This window comes from Falco punctatus (genome assembly GCF_963210335.1).
Source record: "Falco punctatus genome assembly, chromosome: Z".
Classification (NCBI taxonomy): domain Eukaryota; kingdom Metazoa; phylum Chordata; class Aves; order Falconiformes; family Falconidae; genus Falco; species Falco punctatus.
The window spans coordinates 85,982,240-86,004,164 of record NC_137586.1 but is presented as its reverse complement, the minus strand read 5'-3'; the positions used below and the strand labels follow the sequence as shown (position 1 = coordinate 86,004,164).

Sequence of the window (21,925 nt, the reverse complement as noted above, 5' to 3'; positions counted from 1 at the left end):
CTTTGGCATAAGACTTAACCTTAAGATTTACCATTTTGACTTAACCCCAACACTTAATCATAAGACTTATCCTTAAGACTTCACCGTAAGACTTAACCCTAAGACTTAACGCTAAGGCTTAACCTTAAGGATCAACCTGAAGACTTAACCCTAAGACTTAAACTTAAGACTTATCCCTAAGACTTAACCCTGAGACTTAAACCTAAGACTTAATACCTAACCCTAAGATGTAACCTTAATATTTAAGATTAAGATTTAACCTTAAGACTTAAACCGAAGATATAACCGTAAGAATTAACCTTAAGACTTAACTTTAAGACTTAGCCCTATGACTCTAACCTTAGGACTCAACCCTGAGACTTAAACCTAAGACTTGTCCATAAAAATCAAGCCTAAGACTTAACCCTAAAACTTAACCTTAAGGCTAAACCTTAAGACTTGACGTTAAGACTTAAATATAAGACTTAACACTAAGACTTAACCTTAAGATTTTACCCTAAGACTTAAGCCTAAGACTTAACCCTAAAGACTTAACTGTAAGACTTAACCCTAAGTCTTAACCTTAAGACTTAACTTTAATATTCAAACTTAACACTCAACCTTAGGACTTAAACCTTAGACTTAACCTTATAACTTAACCCTAAGACATAACATTAAGAGGTAACCATAAGACATAACTCTAAGACTTAACCTGACACTTAACATTAAGACTTAACCCTAAGAAATAATCCTAAAACTTAACCCTACTTGTTACCATAATGACATCACCTTAAGACTTGATCCTAAGACTTCACCTTAAGACTTATCCCTAAGACATAACCCCTAAGACTTAAATTTAGGACTTAACCATAAGACTTAACCCTAAGACTTCATACTAAGACTTAACCCTGAGACTTAACCTTAAGACTTAACCCTAAGATTTAACTTTAAGACTTAACCCTAAGACTTATCCCCAAGACTTAACCTTAAGCCTTATTATTAAGACTTAAATTTAAGACTGAATCTTAAGACATAATACTGAGGCTTAACCTTAAGACTTATCCCTAAGATTTAACCCTGAGAATTTAATATAAGACTGAACCTTAGGACGTAACCCTAAGACTTAACACTATAACCTAACCGAAGACAACACTGAGACTTAAATTTAAGACTGAACTTTAAGACTTAACCCTAAGATTTAAACTTGAGAATTAAACATAACTCTTAACCCTGACACTTAACCCTAAGACGTATCCCAAAGACTTAAACTTAAGACTTAACCCTAAGACTCAAAGCCTAGGACTTAAGATTTAACCTTAAGACTTAACACAAAGACTTAACCTTAAGACATAACCAGAACACTTTAAATTTAAGACTTAACCGTACGACTTAACCTTAAGGTTTAACCCTAAGACTTAAATTTAAGACTTATCCTTAAGACTTAACCCTAAGTCTTAAATTTAGGTCTTAACCCTAAGACTTAACCCTGAGACTTAAACCTACGACTTAACCCTAAGACATAACCCTGAGTCTTAACCTTAAGACTTAACCCTTTAACCCTTAGGACTGATCCCTAAGTCTTAACCCTGAGACTACAGCTTTTAAAACATAACCTTAAGACTTAACCCTAAGACTTAACCTTAAGACAGAACCTAACGACTTAACCCTGGGTCTTAAGCCTAAGACTTAGCCGTGAGACTTAAATCTAAGACCTAACCTTAAGACTTAACCCTAAGACTTAACACTAAAACTTAACCTTAAGACATAACCATAAGACTCAACCATAAGATTTAAACGTAAGCATAACCAAAAGATTTAAACTTAAGATTTGACACTAAGAATTAACACTAAGATTTATCCCCAAGACTTAACCTTAAGACATAACCCTAACACATAAACCTGAGACTTTGGCATAAGACTTAACCTTAAGATTTACCATTTTGACTTAACCCCAACACTTAATCATAAGACTTATCCTTAAGACTTCACCGTAAGACTTAACCCTAAGACTTAACGCTAAGGCTTAACCTTAAGGATCAACCTGAAGACTTAACCCTAAGACTTAAACTTAAGACTTATCCCTAAGACTTAACCCTGAGACTTAAACCTAAGACTTAATACCTAACCCTAAGATGTAACCTTAATATTTAAGATTAAGATTTAACCTTAAGACTTAAACCGAAGATATAACCGTAAGAATTAACCTTAAGACTTAACTTTAAGACTTAGCCCTATGACTCTAACCTTAGGACTCAACCCTGAGACTTAAACCTAAGACTTGTCCATAAAAATCAAGCCTAAGACTTAACCCTAAAACTTAACCTTAAGGCTAAACCTTAAGACTTGACGTTAAGACTTAAATATAAGACTTAACACTAAGACTTAACCTTAAGATTTTACCCTAAGACTTAAGCCTAAGACTTAACCCTAAAGACTTAACTGTAAGACTTAACCCTAAGTCTTAACCTTAAGACTTAACTTTAATATTCAAACTTAACACTCAACCTTAGGACTTAAACCTTAGACTTAACCTTATAACTTAACCCTAAGACATAACATTAAGAGGTAACCATAAGACATAACCCTAAGACATAAACCTGAGACTTTGGCATAAGACTTAACCTTAAGATTTACCATTTTGACTTAATCTTAACCCTGAGATTTACTTTGAGACTTAAACTTAAGTCTTATCCCCAAGACTTCAAATTAAGACTTAAACTTATGATTTAACCGTAAGACTAAACCCTGAGATTAAATCTTAAGTCTTTAACCCTAAGATTTAATAATAATACTTAACCTTAAGACAAAACCCTAAGACTTAACCCTAAGACATAAACCTAAGACGTAAACTTAAAGACGTAACTATAAGTCTTATCCTTAAGACTTAACCAGGAGACTTAAATCTAAGACTTAATCTTAAGTCTCAACCCTAAACTTAACCCTAAGACTTAACCCTAAGATTTAACCATAAATTTCACCTTAAGACTTAACCTTTAAGATTTAACCTTAAGACTTAACCCTAAGACATAACCCTGAGACTTAACATTGAAACTTAGCCTTGAAACTTAACCCTGAGACTTAACCGTAAGAATTATCCCCAAGACTTAACCCTAAGACTTAAACTACAGACTTAACCTTTAAGACCTAACCCTGACTCAACCTTAAGATTCAACCTTAAGTGTTAACCCTGAGATTAACCTTGAGACTTAAACCTGAGATTAAACCGTAAGACTTTAACCCTAAGTCTTAAACTTAAGACTTTAACTTAAGACGTAACCCTGAGATTTAATCTTAAAACTTTAACCCTAAGACTTAACCCTAGGACTTAACCCTAAAACTTAACCCTAAGACTTCACTGTAGGACAAGGCCTCAAGGACAGGAGTCCAAGTACTGATAGCCTGATGAATAGAGACTTGTTAGAACTTGTAGGGCACAAGCCCTGGGAACCAAGGAACAAGCTAACTGCAGACCCCTGAGCCGTTACAGTTGAGGAGGCAGCCAGACGGACAGAGAAACAAGTAGCCAGATAAGGGAACGGATGGCACCGATATGTAACTTTGTTAATCAAGAAAGCCGCCTAGAAAGAAACTCCCTAACTTTGGAATAGAAACTGTTGCTATGTCAAGGTAAACTAATAAGTTCCTATTATTTTAACGGTGTGCCTTAAATATCAACCAATCAGTGTTTTTTATGCTTAAGATTTAAGCAATCAGTGTGTAATATGTAGAAGGTAGAAACGTATGCAAGTGTAAGAAAATCACTAATAAACCGACAACTTGCTTGCATCAAGCTGCGTCCTGTCTCTTCATTTGCCGCACTTCACCTTAAAATTTAAACCTAAGCCTGAACCCTAAGCCTGAACCCTAAGACTTAACCCTAAGACTTAACCTTAAGACTTAACCTTAAAACTTAACCTTAAGACTTAACCCTATAACATAACTCTGAGTCTTAACCCTAAGACTTAACCTTAAGACTTAACTCTAAGACTGAACCTTAAGACTAAACCTTAAGACATATCCCTGAGGCTTAACATTGAGCCTTATACTTGAGACTTCACCCTAAGACTTAACCCTGAGATTTAATCTTAAGACTTTAACCTTAAGACATAACCCTAAGACTTAACCCTGTCTTAACCTTAAAACTTAACCCTAGGACTTCACCCTAAAACTTAACCCTTAGACTTAAACCTTAAGATTTAACCTTAAGTCTTAACCCTAAGACATATGCCCTACAGAATAGGTTTTGTATTTGATGTTTTTTATATAAGTATTGCACTGATGACATGAATGAGAGTGGTATAAAAGCAGGAACCGTCCAATACACGAGGGCTGAGAAATGAAGATGCAGACAAGTGAAGTGGTTGGGGTTGGATTTATATGAAGCTTCTACAGAGGGGAAAAAATAGTTTCTTGTGGAAGAAGGGTTCGCCGGAGTCAAGAAGACGCTCAATATAAGTTATGCATCTTGCTCAACTTTATTAGTTTCTAACACTACTTATATAGAACCGATACACATGCACATTCCTAAAGCAGAAATATAATTGGTTAGTAGTCTCTAAACGCGCACGGTTCTCACACCCCTAATTATCATGACTAAAATAAGCATTCTATCCATGTAGCTAATTGTGTTGCTGTGCTTCAGCCTTGTAGTTTGTTACTCCCTATTTTCCCATACCGCTCCCTATCTTTCTTGGCCTTGCACCTGCTTTCCCAGCAGCTGTAGCTTGTTACAGCCACGGCCTGTTGGCACAACATAATTACTTGGTCTCAGGATTCGAGAATAGCTCAAGGCTACCTTTCTTGTTAACTTCAGCACAGCAACTTCAGTACAATTCTGATTACAGGCCTGTTCTAATACCAGGCCTGGATTGTGCAGATCTTCAGAGATTCTAAGGCCACGCTTCTGCAGCCATTCTTCTACAATTCCCCCTTTTTTCTTTTGCACAAGCCAGGCCTGATTGGTTATGTTAAAAACTACTCTCTTTAAACAAGAAAAAGCACAGCTAAAAACTAAAAGCATTACAATAATGATTATGTCAAAGCGTATTCCTTCTGTCAATAATGTCTTTAACCAGCCTGTTATCCCCAGTCCTCTCAACCATTCATCAAAGGGATTATCATCAGCAAGAATATGCTTCATGTTTCCCTGTAGTTGTGACAACTTCTTGTGCATAGATATGGAATGATCGGAAAAGTTCACACAACACATCCCTTCAAAATCCTCACAACCGTGTCCATGTGCTCATAACAAAAAATCTACTGCAGCTCTATTTTGTAATGTAGCATGCCTAACACTATCTACGTCAAGCGATAACGAACTTAAAATCTGCGATGTAAGATTAAATTGCTTCTCTCCCCAACATACTAACCTTCGTATATTCTTAGTGTTTAATGCAGTCATTGCTTCTGGCATAAATATGGAGGCTAAGACATTTGCTGTTACAGACTGCAGATCGACTCGGTCATTACATGTTTCATCAAAGGTGCGCAGTGCCCTCCGTGATCTATGAAATTGTGGAGTCATTTTCAATAAGCCTTTCATACGTGGAGCAAACAAAGTTAAACGCCCTAAATAACATGGTCCACCGACAGGATTCAAAGGAATCCCTGGCCATGCTCTATCTCCACATATCAAAAAGACTCCCTGTGGCACGTGATAGCCCCCTGATACATTTACATGTAAGCCTCCAGCTTTCCGTTCACCCCAATTAGGTGAACCAGTTACATTTTGAAACCTTGTATCAAACTCCCACTCATTTTGATGTGCTAGCCACAATCGCCACGGTTCACCAAACTAAATTACTCCAGTGCCATTTACAGCTTGAAGTGGTGGTACCGTGTCCTCGCATTCTGGCATTCCCGTTGTGGTCACGTTAACGTATTTAATGGGCGTAATGCTACCTAATAGGTCTAACTCCTGAAATGGCAAATGATATGGTCGATTCAAATTCTCAATAACCGTTTTCTGCCACGCTGCATTACGCATAGAAGGCCAAACAAATTGCCCATTCAGATTCATACATGTACCATTCTGACTGGAAGTCAGATCCACTGTTTTAACATTTCAAAAAAACATCAAAATTTGTTTCATTCTCTTGCAGGGGAATACCAATTAAACAAGTTCTAAAGGGGTTGTCTGCTTGCTGCAAACTTAAACAAAAGTCTGTTACCCCTGTAATATTCGCCCACGTCACCCATATGTTTGTTCTAGGCAAGATGTTAAAAGTACTTTGGCCAATGGGTAAAAAAGTCATCAAGACCGTAAACCAAGTCCACCCCTTAAACATGTTTAGTCCTACAATTTCCACCTTTTTTTTTTTTTTTTCATTCCACCCCACAAATCTGTGCTTTCACAGCTTCTGATGATGTATACTGTCTCCAATCAGCATGGTATTACACTAGTCGTATGCTTTCTCTTGTTTCATGCCCAGTTACTAATCAAACACATACATTCTTTACACCATTTACATTTAAGCTTTGGCTTACAGAACCGTTTTACCCCACATAGCATAGATCGGCACAATACCCACGGGTTACATCCGTTACAACATAGACAGTTTATTCCGTCTGCTTGCTCTGAGTCTTCTCTTCTGTCTTCTGATCTTGACATACAGGTCGCACAAACTTGCTAGGGACCCATATAGGTCCTTTACCTGTGGAGATACAAAAATAACCTCTACCGATAAATAACACCGGATTAGGTCCTTCCCATACACCTGAACCCCTATTTTTATACAGAACATTCAAACCAGGAACTGTAGTTGTTTGGTTCCCTCGTGCTGTTTGGTGATGTATAACAACAGGTGGTCCCTCTCTATCCTCCGTAAGGGATAGTTTAAGGTAAACAACACCTTAGTCAACCGTTTAGTTACGTCTATGTCCTGCAATACTTTCTGTCTCTGAAGATAATCCTTCAGGGTACGGTTTGCCCTTTCAACAACTGCTTTCAGTTCTAAGGTTTGAAGGTTGTCCCGTGGTTCACCGGTGATCACTTGTTTCTGCCACTGATAATCGGATTGCCAAACACACACAGCCTTCTTCATCTTTTGTCCTGCATCTGTAAACACCGTTGGCCCTTCAGCTGGTCTTTTTGAGCGTAACGGTCTCGCAATCCACTGATAATGTTCTAACATCTTCCAGAGAGGTCCTTTTGGCCGGTTGTTGTGTACAACACCTGTATAACCCATCAAGGCTTCCTGTATGGCTGTTGAATGTCTCAGAAGCCACTCATAATCATCACCACGGACTGGAATACTGATATCTGCTGGTTCAGTCCCATCAATTTCAACAATCCTGTCTCTTCCTTTTCTCACCAAGGCCGCTACTGCTTCAGGGCGACTTAAAATACGATGTCTGCGTTGCAATGGCAAAAACAACCACTCTAAAATGATCGACGTATTTTCCCTCTTTTTCTTTTGCCATTGCAAAATAAGGGCAAAAGGTGAAGTGGCAACATTACAAACCAAAAAAGATAACGGATGATTCACCATCCGGTGACCACACCAGCCAGTCTGAATCTTGCGGGATACAACACCTAGGGCAGCCGCTGTTCTGGTGAACAAGTTCGAGGACTGTTGGCTTTGGTGCCATGCAACCAGGATTGGAACGGCTGCAAATCATCATTAGTGAGTGTCATCAGGGTGTAAGGGAATCATGAAAAAGACAGAAAAAGTCTTTCAAGTCTATCACAACAATTTGCAAAATCATCATAAAAGGTGGAAGAGCAGGTTGCAACACTCCCATCACTAAAATCTGATCATTAATCTTCCATAAATCATGTCCCAGTCATGTGCATCAAAATTATTAATCAGTACTGGACAAGCTAACGAGCTGGTCACCTGCCATTCTCCCTCCAAAATAGCATCACGAGTAATACCAGACCAACACTGTAGAATTGGATCTTTTCTCGAGTTCAGCATCGGTGGGGTAGTTGGGCTAACTGGAGGAATTACAGGTATTGAAGTAGTAGGCAGGTTCATTTTAACTCGCTTTACCAAGTTTCTTAATTTATCTATTGCCTCCTGTAGGGATTTCTCTGTACTGTTATCACAAGGCTTCTCCCCGCCTTCCTCCCCAGACCCGTCCGATGACGTTCCAGGCCGAGGGGGTACGTCACCGCACGGCGCCGCTGCCCGCCCTGACGTGACCTACGCGCTGCCGCCACCCGCCCTTTCGGCCTTGCTCCACCCACAGCTCCGATTGGTGCAGCAGGACTCGCTGCCCCGCCCTCCTGGGGGGGCTCGGCAGCCTCTTCCGGGTTCGGCTCAGTTACCGCAGGCTCCCGAGGAGGAACTCCCGGTCTGTCCGCTGTCTTATCTGAAAGCTCCGGCACCGTTGAACACGCAGGGCGGACATACCCTTCATAGGACGAGTACGCCCAACTCCGAAAAGTGTAGCCGAGAGAGAAGGCTTAGGTGAATCACCCTTCTGCTCCACCGGCTTTTCTACACATCTCTCCCCAACGCTTCTATGGCTGCCACCGCTACTTTTTTTTTTTTTTTTTTTTTTCACTTTCATAATTTCCAGCTATCGGCCGCCACCCCAGAGGCAATTTCCCACTTCTCTCCATTCCGCAATACTAAACAATAACGCGGGCTCGGGGATCTTAGTCTTTTTTGTGACCAGCGAACCAAGGTCTCCACTTCCGTCTCTTTAACGCCCTCCCCTCTCCCAAGGAGGATGCCAGTTAACAGTTTAATTGCCGCGTCTAATTCCATCGCGGTCTTCTCAGAGCCCTCCCCTTTCACAGAAAGGGTATCAGCGCGGAGAAGCCCTGCCGCGATTTACTCATCGCGGCCTTCCGTGGTACCCCCCCCCTCCTCTCACAGAGAGGAATTTAGCGCAGAGTCCTGCCGCGATTTACTCTGCGCGGTCTTACCACCAGCGGGGGTGCGATCTGCAGCTCCACACCGAACTCTGGACTCCGCTTTTCGCCAGCAGCTGGAGGGATCCGTGGCGGTGGGTGGGCGGGCGAGCGGGGTGAGCCGCGGGGCACGGCACGGCACGCTGGCGGGGCGCGGGGAACTGCGCTGGTGTAAGAAGCAAACTGGCTAGCGAAGTACAGTCACTAAGTGTCATGATTTCAGAATCAAACAAGTAAGTCAACAAGTGTTTGACTGGTTCAGATTGTAATCCATATCGTGTAACGGCTTGTCGCAGCTGCTGCATAAATTTCCAAGCAAAAGGTTTCCACACAGCGGCTGCTGAACCAGCAGGTAAAGGAGCAGTCCGCACCGGACATGCAACAGCAGAAGCAGCTTCCACTCTCCCTCCAATATAGCGTCTCTTACAACACCAGACCAACGACTTTGGAGAGCGGCAGAGTGGAGGATAACACCTTCCTGGGTCAGGATCTGAACATCACGACTGGCAGTAGGCAGATGGCATTCAGTCAATGGCTGCTGCAAGCGGTTTAGGGGCCGGGCGGAGGGTTTGGTTCGGGGACGGGGGATCGGGGCAGGTGCAGGTGGGGTGGGTTCATTTTCTTTATCAGACTCCGCGTTCTCATTCAGAGGCGCACTCGGACCCGCCGTAGTACCCTCGTCCTCATCTAACAGGCGGGGCGGCTCTCCGTAGCTTTCAGGGCTGCGCAGAGCACCCGTTGCGGCGGCACCCTCCGGAGATGGTGTCGGGTGTAACAGCTCTGTGGCAGATTTTTTAATGGGCACAATTAGGCCTTTTGCAGACGGAGCGCCTAGACCAAATAATCGGGTAGACTGCGACTCGGTTTCCCAACCGAGGAGGTCTGAGGCAGCCATAGCCATTTTTTTCTCTGCAACCAGGGATCGTAAATGGTTTATGACATCCCGGCAGGCAGTCCCCAAGTCCTTGGCCAACTTGCTGCCGCTAAGGATCGCATCGCAAAGGGAATCCCCGACCGCTCGCTACTCAGTCACACTAAACAGCAGTTGCGGGTCTTTTAAGTGTCCGTTTTCAGCCGCCCACCTACAGAGCTCATGGAGCTTCTTAGTGCTCACGCTAGCCTCTCGCTTAGCAAGAATATCAGTTAATAGCGTGAGTGCCTCTTCCCTTTCCATTATCGAGGGAAAAACGGTCTTACCGGTGCAGGTCCATGCACGACATCAATGCCAGATTCAGATGCCTTTACTCCTTACGGACGTCTTCCTGCTCAAACTCTTCACAGCGACTCTCAATTTTGCAAAGCCCACCGTCGCGATGCAAAGGCAGAGTTTTTGCAGCAATTTTCAGCTTTCCCATCGTTCGGGCGCCAATTGTTGGAAGAAGGGTTCGCCGGAGTCAAGAAGACGCTCAATATAAGTTATGCATCTTGCTCAACTTTATTAGTTTCTAACACTACTTATATAGAACCGATACACATGCACATTCCTAAAGCAGAAATATAATTGGTTAGTAGTCTCTAAACGCGCACGGTTCTCACACCCCTAATTATCATGACTAAAATAAGCATTCTATCCATGTAGCTAATTGTGTTGCTGTGCTTCAGCCTTGTAGTTTGTTACTCCCTATTTTCCCATACCGCTCCCTATCTTTCTTGGCCTTGCACCTGCTTTCCCAGCAGCTGTAGCTTGTTACAGCCACGGCCTGTTGGCACAACATAATTACTTGGTCTCAGGATTCGAGAATAGCTCAAGGCTACCTTTCTTGTTAACTTCAGCACAGCAACTTCAGTACAATTCTGATTACAGGCCTGTTCTAATACCAGGCCTGGATTGTGCAGATCTTCAGAGATTCTAAGGCCACGCTTCTGCAGCCATTCTTCTACAGTTTCTCTTTTAGTTGCTATCTAGATTGAAGAGTATTAGTAATGTTCAGCTGTTAATTTCCGTACATGTTTTGAGGATTCTGAGGGGCCTGCCTGTTCCTCAAAGTTCATGTCAGACAGTGACCTTAAGCTTTCCCTTCTCTTTTATGATAAGTAGCCACATTCCAGCAGTACTGTCAATCATTTTAATCTGTGACTTGCTTTGTATTCTTACTACCAAAATAACAGGCTCCTTTTGAAGATTGTGTGTGTGTGTGTGTGTATATATATATATATATATATATATATGAGCTATCCAGAATTTTGTAAACCTAATCTATCAGTATAAAGGCATTTGTTATTCTAAAACGAGCTCAGTAAGAAGACTACAAGAGGATGTGATTCAACATACTTTTAAAGTGTATCTCAAACGAGCTTTCAGATATTTGTATTCATTTAATTGTATTTGTATAGTGAAGAAACAGAACAAAGAACAATCTAATACAAAGTCCTGCCTTCAGTCACCAGAGTAATATTTGCAGTCAAACTATGGCTCTTAGATCACAACAGATTTCTTTGGGTTTTGTTAGAAAAAAATACATGATTGCAGTGTGTGCTTGTGTATTGTTCAAGGAAGAACAATACCTGAGCCTTTTTTATGTGTTAGGAAACAGAAATCCTCGTGAACAGCTGCTGATAGTTGAAGGTGCTCAGCTGAGAAAGATCACGAGAGGTTCATCATCTGCGCAGATGCCTGCTGGTGGCAGGCAAAATTTCATACCTTTGGGTTCAATCTAAAGACAGGTCTAATTGTATAATAAAATAAGTTAAAGGCGTATTTCATGTTCTTAGAACTTTCTTCATGCTCATTTAACTGTTTTGTTAGGGCATGGTTGGACAACTGCAGCAGGAGCTTGCTGATGCACTTAAAAAGCAATCTACGTCAGAAGCTTCACTTGAAGTTACTACACGCTACCACAGTGACCTGGAGAGAGACAAGCTGCACTTGCAAAAGGAGTTGGAAAAAAAGTTGAAAACTAAGGTACTTAATGTCTGTAACTATATGAAGAAATCTGACTGTAGCTGTTGAAAGTAGGAGCAAATGTTGTACTTTTGCACCATGTTTTGCAGTGCTCTTATGAAAACTGAAGTATAGAGGGAACCAGAGGAGCTTGGCAGGAAAGCTGTAGGGTGATTTTGTGTGTGCGTGGACATGTCATCTTGTTCTCCAAAGTTGTAACCTCATCCTGTCACTTCTAGAGTATTCCTTCTTCCCACCAGCTCCAGCTGCTCTTCTTGGTTATGGTTCCTAAGGTGTGTTTTACACTCCACATCAACCTTGGCCATAGGTCTTGGATGGGTGGAGGAGAGCTTAGGCCTGTTTCTGTGTAAGTTACTGCATTCTCCTGCACTCTTGTCTTTTCCGGCCACCTTACTTTTTTCTTCTGCCACTGTTGCTTTCACAGATGCAGAAGCAGAACATGCTGGCTCTGACATCCAAGGACTTGCACAGCACGTGGGAGGAGCACTTGAAGTCAAGATCCCACCTTGAAGAGCACGTTGCTCATCTTGACAAGGAAAAGGCTGAACTGTTGGAACAGGTGAGCCCAGAAAATTCTCCAGGCACCGAGCCAATACCCAGGAGAACCACATGCACCTTCTGGTCAGGTTCTTACATACTCATTGTTTTCTGTTATCCCTGCCATTCAGGCTGCGAGTACCTTATTGTTTGGGGGTCATGGAGGAAGCAAATAAAAGCTAGATGGGTATCTTTGTGTAAGTTCTGGAGTGGCTCTGTTGGGAAGAGTTCCCAGTTACTCCCTCTCAGAAGAGAGGGGAGTAACGCAACCATCACTCGGAACAACTCTGTGCAGTTGGCCTTGCCCAAGGTCACCCCCTGAAGCCTGTCTCAGGCACGAGTTGAGCAGGAGGCAGGTGGGGGTTTGCTTTTCGGAATGGTGTCTTTGCTTCCCAGGGCACAATGCAGTGTGAGGTGATGCAGAAAAAATGAATGCAGTAACTTATTGCTTACTAGTAGCTGACTCAGTCCGTCTTTCCTGGTCTTGGAGACCCAGAAGCAGATTTCCCAGAAGTGCTTTTGAGGTTGCTCTGGGTGATAGATTCTAGTTTTTAGTTTTGCATCCTTTCTGGCTAATAATAAACAAATAGTGCCCGTTGTGCCCATAATACTATATCCACAGGACCCATCAGCACCCTCTTATCTTCAAAGCCTGAAACTGAATTTCAGCCCAGCCAGCTACCAAGTCCCTGCCAACTAAAACTGGGTAATCACGGGGGGGAGGGTAATACCATTCTGAAACATTTAATATTGCACAGGAACTGTAGAGTCTCCTGGTCTTGGCTGGGGAGTGACCTGTAAAAAACCCAAGTTTTTGTGGCTGAGCATGCGTGCACTTGAAAAAGGACTGGAGAAGAAATACTTCCTCCTGGAAAGAGCAGAGATGGATTGTGTTTACTCTGTATTGCCACCTTGTAAATAAAATCCTGCCTTTCTTCTAATGTCTGGAAGAAAACAAATACACTCAATTAAAAAATGCATTTTGCTCTCCATTCCCCCATTAAATGGTCAGACTGATTACAGAGGTACTCTTGAAATGGCTAAATGGCTGCTGCTGATAGCCATTTCCCAAAACTCATAGAATTCAGGTTTTGCAACCTGAATTTACTTGGATGTGTTTTCAGCAAAAGTCTTTTTTCTGTCTTTTTTTTAAAAAATATAATAATAATAATAATATTATTATTATTATAGTTCTTCCTTCTAGAGATCACGTCTGCAATAACGGAATGCTGCTAATACACTGAGCATCAACTAAGGAAAGTGACTGTACATCAGCCACTTTGGTCGGCGAGAACACTGCCAGAGCGAAGGCTTGATAAAGCTGTGAAGGCTCATTCCAGAAAGGAAAATGAAGGTTCTAGAAGCTGTACCATTATTAGCAATGAAGGAAAAGAAGGTATTTCAAAGGGCTGAATCTCCTCCCTAAAAAGTGGTACTAGATTCCTGTCCTGTTGTAATCAATATTTTCAGCGCTAATCACAGTGAAGTGTGTCCCTCTCTCTGATTTAGGTTTTCTTTGCCATCTCTCCCATTTTTCACAAACTCATTGGCAAGAGGCAGTTTCTAATAGGAAGTAGTGTGCTGGCAAGGTGTTCCATGAGTCAAACCATCTAGGGTATACTGGACTGTGACATCACCCCAAAACCATATGGTTCTTATAGGAAGGTTTCACCACGCTGAACTACTTCATGCCATCACCGCAGCAGTACAACACGGAGGATGGTTCCCAACTTATCTATACCAAAGGCACGACCTGTCTTGATTTCTGGACCACGTTTCCATACACTCAGTGCACGTTTGTGTTCTTTTGTGGCAGTGCCAGCTCGGCCACGTTTACTGGAAAGTAACTTTCTGACCCTGTCCTGGCAAGGCAGGTAACTAGATGATGCCTACCGGCCCCCCCCCCCGCCCCCCTCCCGCTATATTAACCCTTGCTGTTTGTTCCTTTGGCATCCATTTGCCCAGGGCTAACGATGGCACACAAGCAGGACTGCTCAACAAACTAGGAGGCGAATTGCGTCGAGAACTGTTTCGGCCATAACTCCCTGACGAGATGCCCTTGCCCTGAACGACAAGCGCTTTCCCAGTTTGAGCCATTTTCTTTTAAAACCAACTCGCCCGAGCCCCCCAGCGAGCTCGCAGCGCGGGCCCCGCCGGGGCCAGCGGGGAGCTGCTGCTGCCCGGTACGCCGGCACCCCCCCGGGCTTCCCGACAGCGGCCCGAGTGCTCTGCGGGGGGCGCAGCGCCGCCGCCACCCGCCGGGCCTCTCGCTGCCCCCGGCCCCGCTCCGCAGCGCCGCGGCCGGGCACCGCGCGGGAGCCGCCGGGCACCGCGGGGCAGGAAGTGACGTCACTCGCGCTGCGACACGCGCCGGAGCAGACCCCGCCCCCGCCAGCGGAGCCCGCGCTGAGGGAGGCGCTGTCCGCCGCTGCCGCGCTGAGGAGCAGCCTGTGCGCTCGGCTTCCCGCCCTCTGGTGGTTCGCTCCGTAGAAAACCGTACCGGGCCGCTGCCCGGGGCCCCGATCCCCCGTCCCTGCCCCGGGGGCCCCCCGATCCCCCGATGCCCAGCCCCGGGACCCCCGATCCCCGGGGCCTGCCGCAGCCCGCCGCGTGCCTCCCGCCATCTCTTCCCTGAGGCGGGACCGTGCCGCGGGATGAAGAGGTTTTTCGGGTTCGGGAGGAAGAAGAAGGGGCGGCCGGCAGCGTCCGGCAGCTCCGCCAAGCCCTTCCCCACCGGTGCCTACGAGCTCCGGCTGAAGGACCTGGGCAAGCTGCACCGTGCGGCCGCCCGTGGCGACCTGGGTCAGGTGCGGCAGAGACTGAAGAAATGCGGCATCGACGAGCGGGACGCGGCGGAGCGGTAAGCGGCGGGGGGCAGCAGCGCCGGGCGGTGCTGGGGCGGGGTGTGGGGGGGTTGCGGGCAGCGCCGGGACCCGCAGGTGCAGCTCAAGGGCGCTGGGAGCGAACGGCAGCATCGCTGCGAGGAGCCTCAGCCTGGGCGGGGAGCCAGGCCTGTGCTGCCAGGAGCCCTTGGAGTCGGCCGAGCATCCCCCGTCTTGCCCCGGCCCCCTCCGTGCCCTCGTTCCCGGGGGTGTTGCCTTGCCTGGGGGCGCAGGAGCGGCAGGGGGCCGGCAGCAGCCTGGCCAGAGCGGGTTGCAGAAGGAGCCTCAGGGCCATTCTCCAGGCACGCTTGGAAGGCAGAGTGCATGCACCTCGGAGGCCTCAGCGTGCGGGGTTAGTAGTTGAGCTGAGCAAGCTGCACTGCCTCAGCTGGGAGTAAAAGAGGGGTAAGCACTGCGTTTAGGAAAGGGTAAATGTGCTGTGTATTGGTGCTGTGTGGACGGTTGCCTGATGTGCCTTTTGTGACTGTGATGTTGCAGCCAAAAGCAACATCAGTCTGATTTTAGGTGGCAGTTACTTTGCTGTTTGCTCTGTGGCCTTGGTACAGCTAATTAGTGCCTTGGTTTGGAAGATCTGGGCAGTGCCATGCAGAGGAAGCTGCTGCTTCTGGCAGGTGTTAGGATGTGTGCTTTTGAGTCAAGCACAGCAAGTACTTGGCAGTTATATCTTAGGGAGAAGCCCTGGGCTGCAGCATAGCTCCTCATGATCCACCATAAGCGTAAGGGAATCAGCTGAAGTTTTTGGGTCTTGGATGTGTCGAGCTGTTAATGCCTTTTCTGAAAAGACTGAGTCAAAACATCCATGACATTCAGAGGAGATGCTGGTTTAATCAGAGTACTTCAGCATCCTGGGCTGTCTTTTCTGAAGACTGGACTTTTGCCAGCCAGCTAGCTTATTGCCCTGAAAACACCTGAAACTGTCTAGATTTGTAGGAAGGCAATGAAGAGTGCAGTCAGTCAGCACGTGGGCTGTGTGCCTGAGTGTTGCCAGCCAGTATTTGTTTATGCAGCTGCAGGTGGGGGATGCCATTTAAGGTGGCTTGAGTGCGCTTTTGTGCATAATTCAGCTGCCAGAGTCAAGGTGCCCGATGGCATTTATGGAAATAGTTCGGAAAGTTTCTCTCTTTTTCTTCTTACTGCTTACTGATTCACTCAGCAGTCAGTCACCAGCTCTTAGCAGACCCTGGTATGAAATTTCGCTAGTTTTTGCGTTTCAAGTTCATCTTGTCTAGAAAGCTTTTTTTCCTCTGAAGGGTTTCCTTCTGTGTGCCAGGCAATTAGCAGTGTTATAACAGGACAAATACAGTCACAAACTAAAAAACAAGCCGGGGGCAGGGGGGGAGAGGGAGGGAAGAAAGAAAAGGCAGCATACTATGATGAGCACTGTGGTGGTTTTGCCATGATAATGCCCAGTGCTGAAAAGCGAGGCTGAGAGCAATTGGGTGGACAGAGCCTGCCTACTTGCTGCAGCCACTGCACCCTGTACCAGCCATGAGGGTTGCAAGGCCACCTGTGCCCTCTTAGTGCTTGTGGGTGTGATGTGTGTTGTGAGTGACCACCAGATGCAGTTGCATTTCAGGGCTTCGTGTTGGAAGACTTGGTATCATTGGAAATAGAGGTGAAGAATAGGAAATAATGCAAAGTAACGGCATAATGTGTGCATTGGTTGTATGAATATCTCAGTTTTGCTGCTCAGGATTTCCAAAAGCAAAATCCTGCACCAGGAGCATGGCAAGGATCACACCAACAGGTTCCTTCCATGAAGTGGGTCCTGTAGCCCATAAGACCTCCCGAAAGTGTGCTTGATACAGCATCAGTTAGGAGCAGGCAGCTTTCAGAGGTGGTCTAGCCAAACCTTCAGCCTCACTGACAGAGACGGGCAAAAGTCAGCACAGAGTTGGAAGCACTGTAGGCACAATGCCAGCTAGTCATGGATCCTGGGTCAGAGCTCATCGCTAAGGGAGATTTACCCTGTCAGCTGCCTGTCAGACTGAACTCCAGCACTTTCATTGCTTGGCTTGTAGCTGCTGGGTTGTCGGCTCAAGCGCCGTTCAAAGTGCGTACTGCCAACCTGCTGTTTCCCAGTGGGGTTGTTTCGTGGCGGCTCAGCATCAGCAGTTCTCTTCTACTCTGTAGGTGATCAGCGTAGCAGCAGCAGGAGCAGGAACAGAATCTGGGCAGTGTCCCCAGGGCTGGGTGGCGGAAGAACTTCGGTGTTACTGGAGGCCTCTTGCAGGGACAGGCAACCCTGAACACTGGTGTTCTCTGCCAGCCTGTTCCCTGAAGTGGATCTTCCGTGGAGCACAGCAGGCCTTGCTCCAAGCAGAGCCGTCTCCTGTTGACAGACTGAGAGGCTTGGTTGAGGAGGACAGCAACAAGTCCACAAGTTTTCTGAAGGCTTTTCTGTTTGCAGAGCTGATCGTGACTACTTCATGTCTGTCATGCTTCCTAGTGGTTGGTAGTAGCAGCTTTCAGATGATTGTGGACTCCTTCATAACCAGTCCTGGTTAGCTTTCAGATAATCTCAGTCAGTCATTTCTTCAGAGATGAAGAATCCTGCATGTTTCCGTGGAAATTTCTCAAAAAGTGGCGGTAGTTGCTCTTGAGCTACTCCTCTGTCAATGCTCCAGTCTGTTCCCTGTCTGTAGCAAGACATTACAAATTCTTTGAAGTTTTCTGTATTTCTCTCATCCTCATCTTTGTTGCAGTGGAGGAGGATGTCAGCTGCCCTGTAACAACTATCTGTGTTACAGATTACTGTGTTTCTGCATCACCTGCCACTGCATTTGTGTATCTCTCCCTTTCCATTCCCACTTAGCCAGGGAGCTGTTGTGCTCCTGTCTCAGCAAGGTACCAAAACAATTGCAAGGCTAGTTGAGCTTTCCTAAATACAGAGAAGGACCTACCTACAGCGATGTGGTTCAGAACCAGTGCTGGTGTTCCCCTCAGTTCTTGAGGAACTGTGGGATTGTTACTGCATCACCTTCAAGGGAGGAAGGTCCCAGCTGTTTTCTAGCTTGTCTTCTGCTCTCTTGGGACAGGTGTCCTGCAGAGCAGGAGGTGCTTTGCTTTTGCACAGAGTGAAGCTTGTGCTGATTTGTGCCTCTGATTTAGGGGGAAAACACATGCAAGGACTTTCTGGGCAATTTCTTTCAGTATAAGTAGGCTGGTTAATTGACATCAGACCTAAGATGTTCTGTGGTTTGAAGGAGTGTTTTGGTTTTTGTTGTTGTTGTTGTTGGTTGTTTTTTTTTCCCTCTGGCAAGGCTTTAACTTGAAGAAAAGAGTTTCATTTTCTTATGCTGGTCATGTATTATGGAAACACAGTATTCCCTCCCTGGAGAGGACTTCCTCTGTAGTAGGCTTATTATGACTATCGTAGTTATACATATCTGAAGGATCAGGTATTACTTTCCTGTACTCAGGATTAGAGTGTTCTGCTGTCTGGTTTGCTGCATGTGATGGGGGGCACTTTGGTGCAAGTGAGTACTTGGTTTTGTTGCAGTAGTAAGCAAGCTAGAGAAAAAGCAGAAATCCCCGAAGTGCAGGGAAATGCTAATACTCTTTATATAAAGCCCATCTACATCTCTGATACTTCTGGCACATGAATAATTATAGAACTTAGAGGGTTGCTTGCCATAGTTCTCAGATTCCCAAACTTTGGTCTTTTTTGCTGCACCACAGGTGTAGTCCTGCTGGAGGCAGTGACCAACGCCTGGGCACAGGAATCTGTGCAGATTAAGTTCTAGAGTGAAGGAAATGGCACCTTACTAAGCAGATGCTGCAGAGGGGTTTTGCTGGCCAGTCTCGGGTGTTTGGTGCGCAACTGCTGTTACTGGTAACGGAATGAGAAATCATTTCTTAAGCTTGCTTTGTGCAAAGTGAAACTTGTGGTCATATCAATTTATCAGAGCCTGAAATTATTTCTCTAGTTGTCTGTTTGTGCTAATTTAATATGTTTAATTTTTAGGACACCTCTGCATCTTGCTTCTGCGAATGGCCATGTGAATGTTGTTACATATCTCGTAGAAAACAAGTGTAAACTAAATCTTACTGACAGTGATAACAGATCGCCGCTGATGAAGGTATGTGGAATATGTTATGCTCTTTCAAGTGGGGCTTGTCAACTGTGCATTAAATGAGAGGTGGCTGGTAGGATTCTTTACACAGCTCTGCGTAGAAGCATGCATCTGGTAATCAGCGTGGAATAGGCATATGTTAGCTCAGCTTTGAAGGTGCTCTTATTTTCCAGCATTGGGAAGCTGGGGCAATTGTAGCAGAGTGCTGGCAGTTCTTCCTTTTTTGCGTGTTGTTCCCAGGCAGTACAGTGCCAGCAAGAAGAATGTGTAGCTATTCTGCTAGAGCACGGTGCCAACCCACATCTGGCAGATGCTGACAGCAACACTGCCCTTCACCTTGCTGTCTGATCTCCTAATACAACTGTAGCGGGGCTGTTACTTGAGCATAATGCCAATATTGATGCTCGGAATAAGGTAAATTTTTGTGTTTGTTGAAGAAGTTCTTTCAAGAAGTTGTATTAGTCTTTCTCTTGTAGGGTTGTTTTTTTTTTTTACTTTTATTTTTAAATGTATTTATCTGCCCTTTCAGGAGGGAAACACTCTGCTTATTCTTGCTATCTCTGAACATCATGAAGATATAGCAGAGTTTCTTCTGCAGAAAGGAGCTGATGTGCATGCTCGAGATCACTGTGAAAGGTGAGTGGTTTGTCAAAACTGCATGGGTCTCTTTAGTATTCTTTAGGTTGGATTAATCAGAGGCATGAGAGTGAGCTCTGAAAAAAACCCAGGGAGCCACATAGCAGCTATTTCTGTGTGACTTGTGAAAGCACATCTGCTACTTGGCTGTTGTCATACCTCAGTGGGTGCTTTCCTCGTTGAGGATTACAAGAAGGCATTGTCTGTGGTGGCCCTTCTGGCAGGAAACATGCTGTTAGCTCAGCAGCGCTGCCTCAATTTGAAAAAACATCTCCTGCATAGTGGCATAGTTTGTATGTGAGTGTTGTCTACATGGAAGCTTTGTCTGAAGATTGAAGGTTTGGTTGTTTTGACTCCCTCTTGTATTTTATGGTTGCTCTTAATATTTAATGAAAACTTCTTTTTCTTTTGCTCATTCAGTAATGAGGAAAGTAGTTTTTGAGAGCAAATAGGAATAAAAATAATTACAGTGTCTGTGTCAAATGATCTACTTCATAACATATTTTTGGTGTTTCAGAACCCCACTTATGACTGCAGCATCTGGTGGACAGCTTAATTTAATAAAAGTTCTTTTTCGATACGGTGCTGATCTTTTCCATAAAGACACTAACGGATGGACAGCTGAGGATTATGCTGTTACTCATGGATATTCTAGGTAAATTTTTGACTTTATTGTTAGAATAGGTTGTCAGTTGTCAGTGTGGCTTTTGAATGTTTTCGGTAATAGCAGCAAGGTTTAATGGTGTGTTGAAAGCTGTCCTGAAGCTGTGCTCAGTGACGTCTTCTGATACGTATCGTTCCCTGTGTCTAGTATTAATCTGGATGTTGAAGAAAATTTCCGCCCCGAATTGTCTGTTAGATTTCAAGTTTTGATGCTAAACTTGCACCTGCCCAATACAAACTCTAAAACATGTCTGTATCCTACAGTTACCCAGAGGTAGAACGTGGCAAACTGAAACGCATGTCAGTCCTCTCCTCAGACCAGCACCATTGTCCTTACTGACTTCCACTACAATCACCAGGAACTACCATCCTTTTGTTTTCCGAGATCTAACATATCCCTTTTGTTAAAATCTGGAGCGGTTTCACCCCTCTTATGGATAGCTTTGTACCTGTGCGTATCCCTTCTCTGAGGTGGTTATGTGGGCTTAACAGCTAAGCTGAAAATACTGTGCCGAGCTGGAGCTAATAGCTTCGTAGGTGTGGATATGCACCTCTGGAGTGAACATGACTGTAGTGAATATTGAAGTATGTAGTAGTCGTGCAGTAAGTTCTGTGTTACTCTCAGTGAATGCATACAAGTATATGAATTCATACGGCTATGAATACGTGTAGGGTGGATAAGTGGCTGTTAACTGTTCTATTAAACTGTATAAGCAAGTATGTGGTTGTTTTTACCAAATATGGTTCTTCTCTTTCCCTATATAGTCTTTGTAAACAACCGGTGGCATACGCATTCCGGGGAGGCAGAGACGAAGGTGGTGCACAAGGCGACACAGTACCTGGCATTCCTCACCGGGCCAGAGCTGCTGGCTTGACGTTGGGTCCACCTGCTGTGGACAGAGGAGGTAGGATCTTTAATCACGCAGGAGCTCACGAGGAAAATCACTGTGGCCTTTTCTTTAGGGGGTTTGTGTTGTCAGCGCTCACTGTGTTTGCCGTTGACTTTAGTGGAGGCATCAGGTGGGGTAGCGCAAGAAGCTTTGTGAATATGCTGACTTGTTGCTGGTTGGAGGTGCTTCTTGTCAGGGGTGAAGGCAGCTGCGGTTTGTGTGCTACGGGCCCACTTACCGGGTTGTTGTGTTCTGCCTGCCAGATTGCCCATCTGTATAGGTTTTCATACAGAGAGAGAAGGGGGACAGGGAAGGAACTAGGTGAGAGTGGTTTTGGTTTTGGGGTGTGTACTTGTACCTATAGATGGCCATTCAGATTGTGAAAACGAATTGCAAAAGCAGTAGGTTCATCCTGAGTAGTTGTTCATCTTCCTGTAGTTGGGAAGCAACAGATGAGTTAGCAGGACTGTACATGT

The 21,925-nt window shown here is 44.8% G+C and overlaps 1 protein-coding gene and 1 long non-coding RNA gene across 2 annotated transcripts in view; one reads left to right on the top strand and one right to left on the bottom strand.

Annotated features, from left to right (window-relative positions):
* LOC308056743 overlaps nucleotides 1-21,925 on the bottom strand; it is a 425,870-nt gene that overhangs the window by 82,926 nt on the left and 321,019 nt on the right. The window lies entirely within an intron of this gene.
* Nucleotides 14,296-21,169, top strand: LOC308056737 (ankyrin repeat domain-containing protein 7-like). Its single transcript, XM_080372548.1, has 3 exons — nucleotides 14,296-15,141; nucleotides 19,152-19,266; nucleotides 19,501-21,169. The coding sequence occupies exons 1-3, from the start codon at nucleotides 14,936-14,938 to the stop codon at nucleotides 19,606-19,608; spliced, it is 429 nt and encodes a 142-aa protein (XP_080228674.1). The 5' UTR covers nucleotides 14,296-14,935; the 3' UTR covers nucleotides 19,609-21,169.

What these genes read in the sequence shown, in the direction of transcription:
- LOC308056737 (XM_080372548.1), top strand. Translation starts at nt 14,936, where the DNA reads ATGAAGAGGTTTTTCGGGTTCGGGAGGAAGAAGAAGGGGCGGCCGGCA. An exon ending in GAGCGGGACGCGGCGGAGCG is followed by an intron (nt 15,142 to 19,151) that starts GTAAGCGGCGGG and finishes TTTAATTTTTAG; the next exon opens with GACACCTCTGCATCTTGCTT. An exon ending in ACAGATCGCCGCTGATGAAG is followed by an intron (nt 19,267 to 19,500) that starts GTATGTGGAATA and finishes TGTTGTTCCCAG; the next exon opens with GCAGTACAGTGCCAGCAAGA.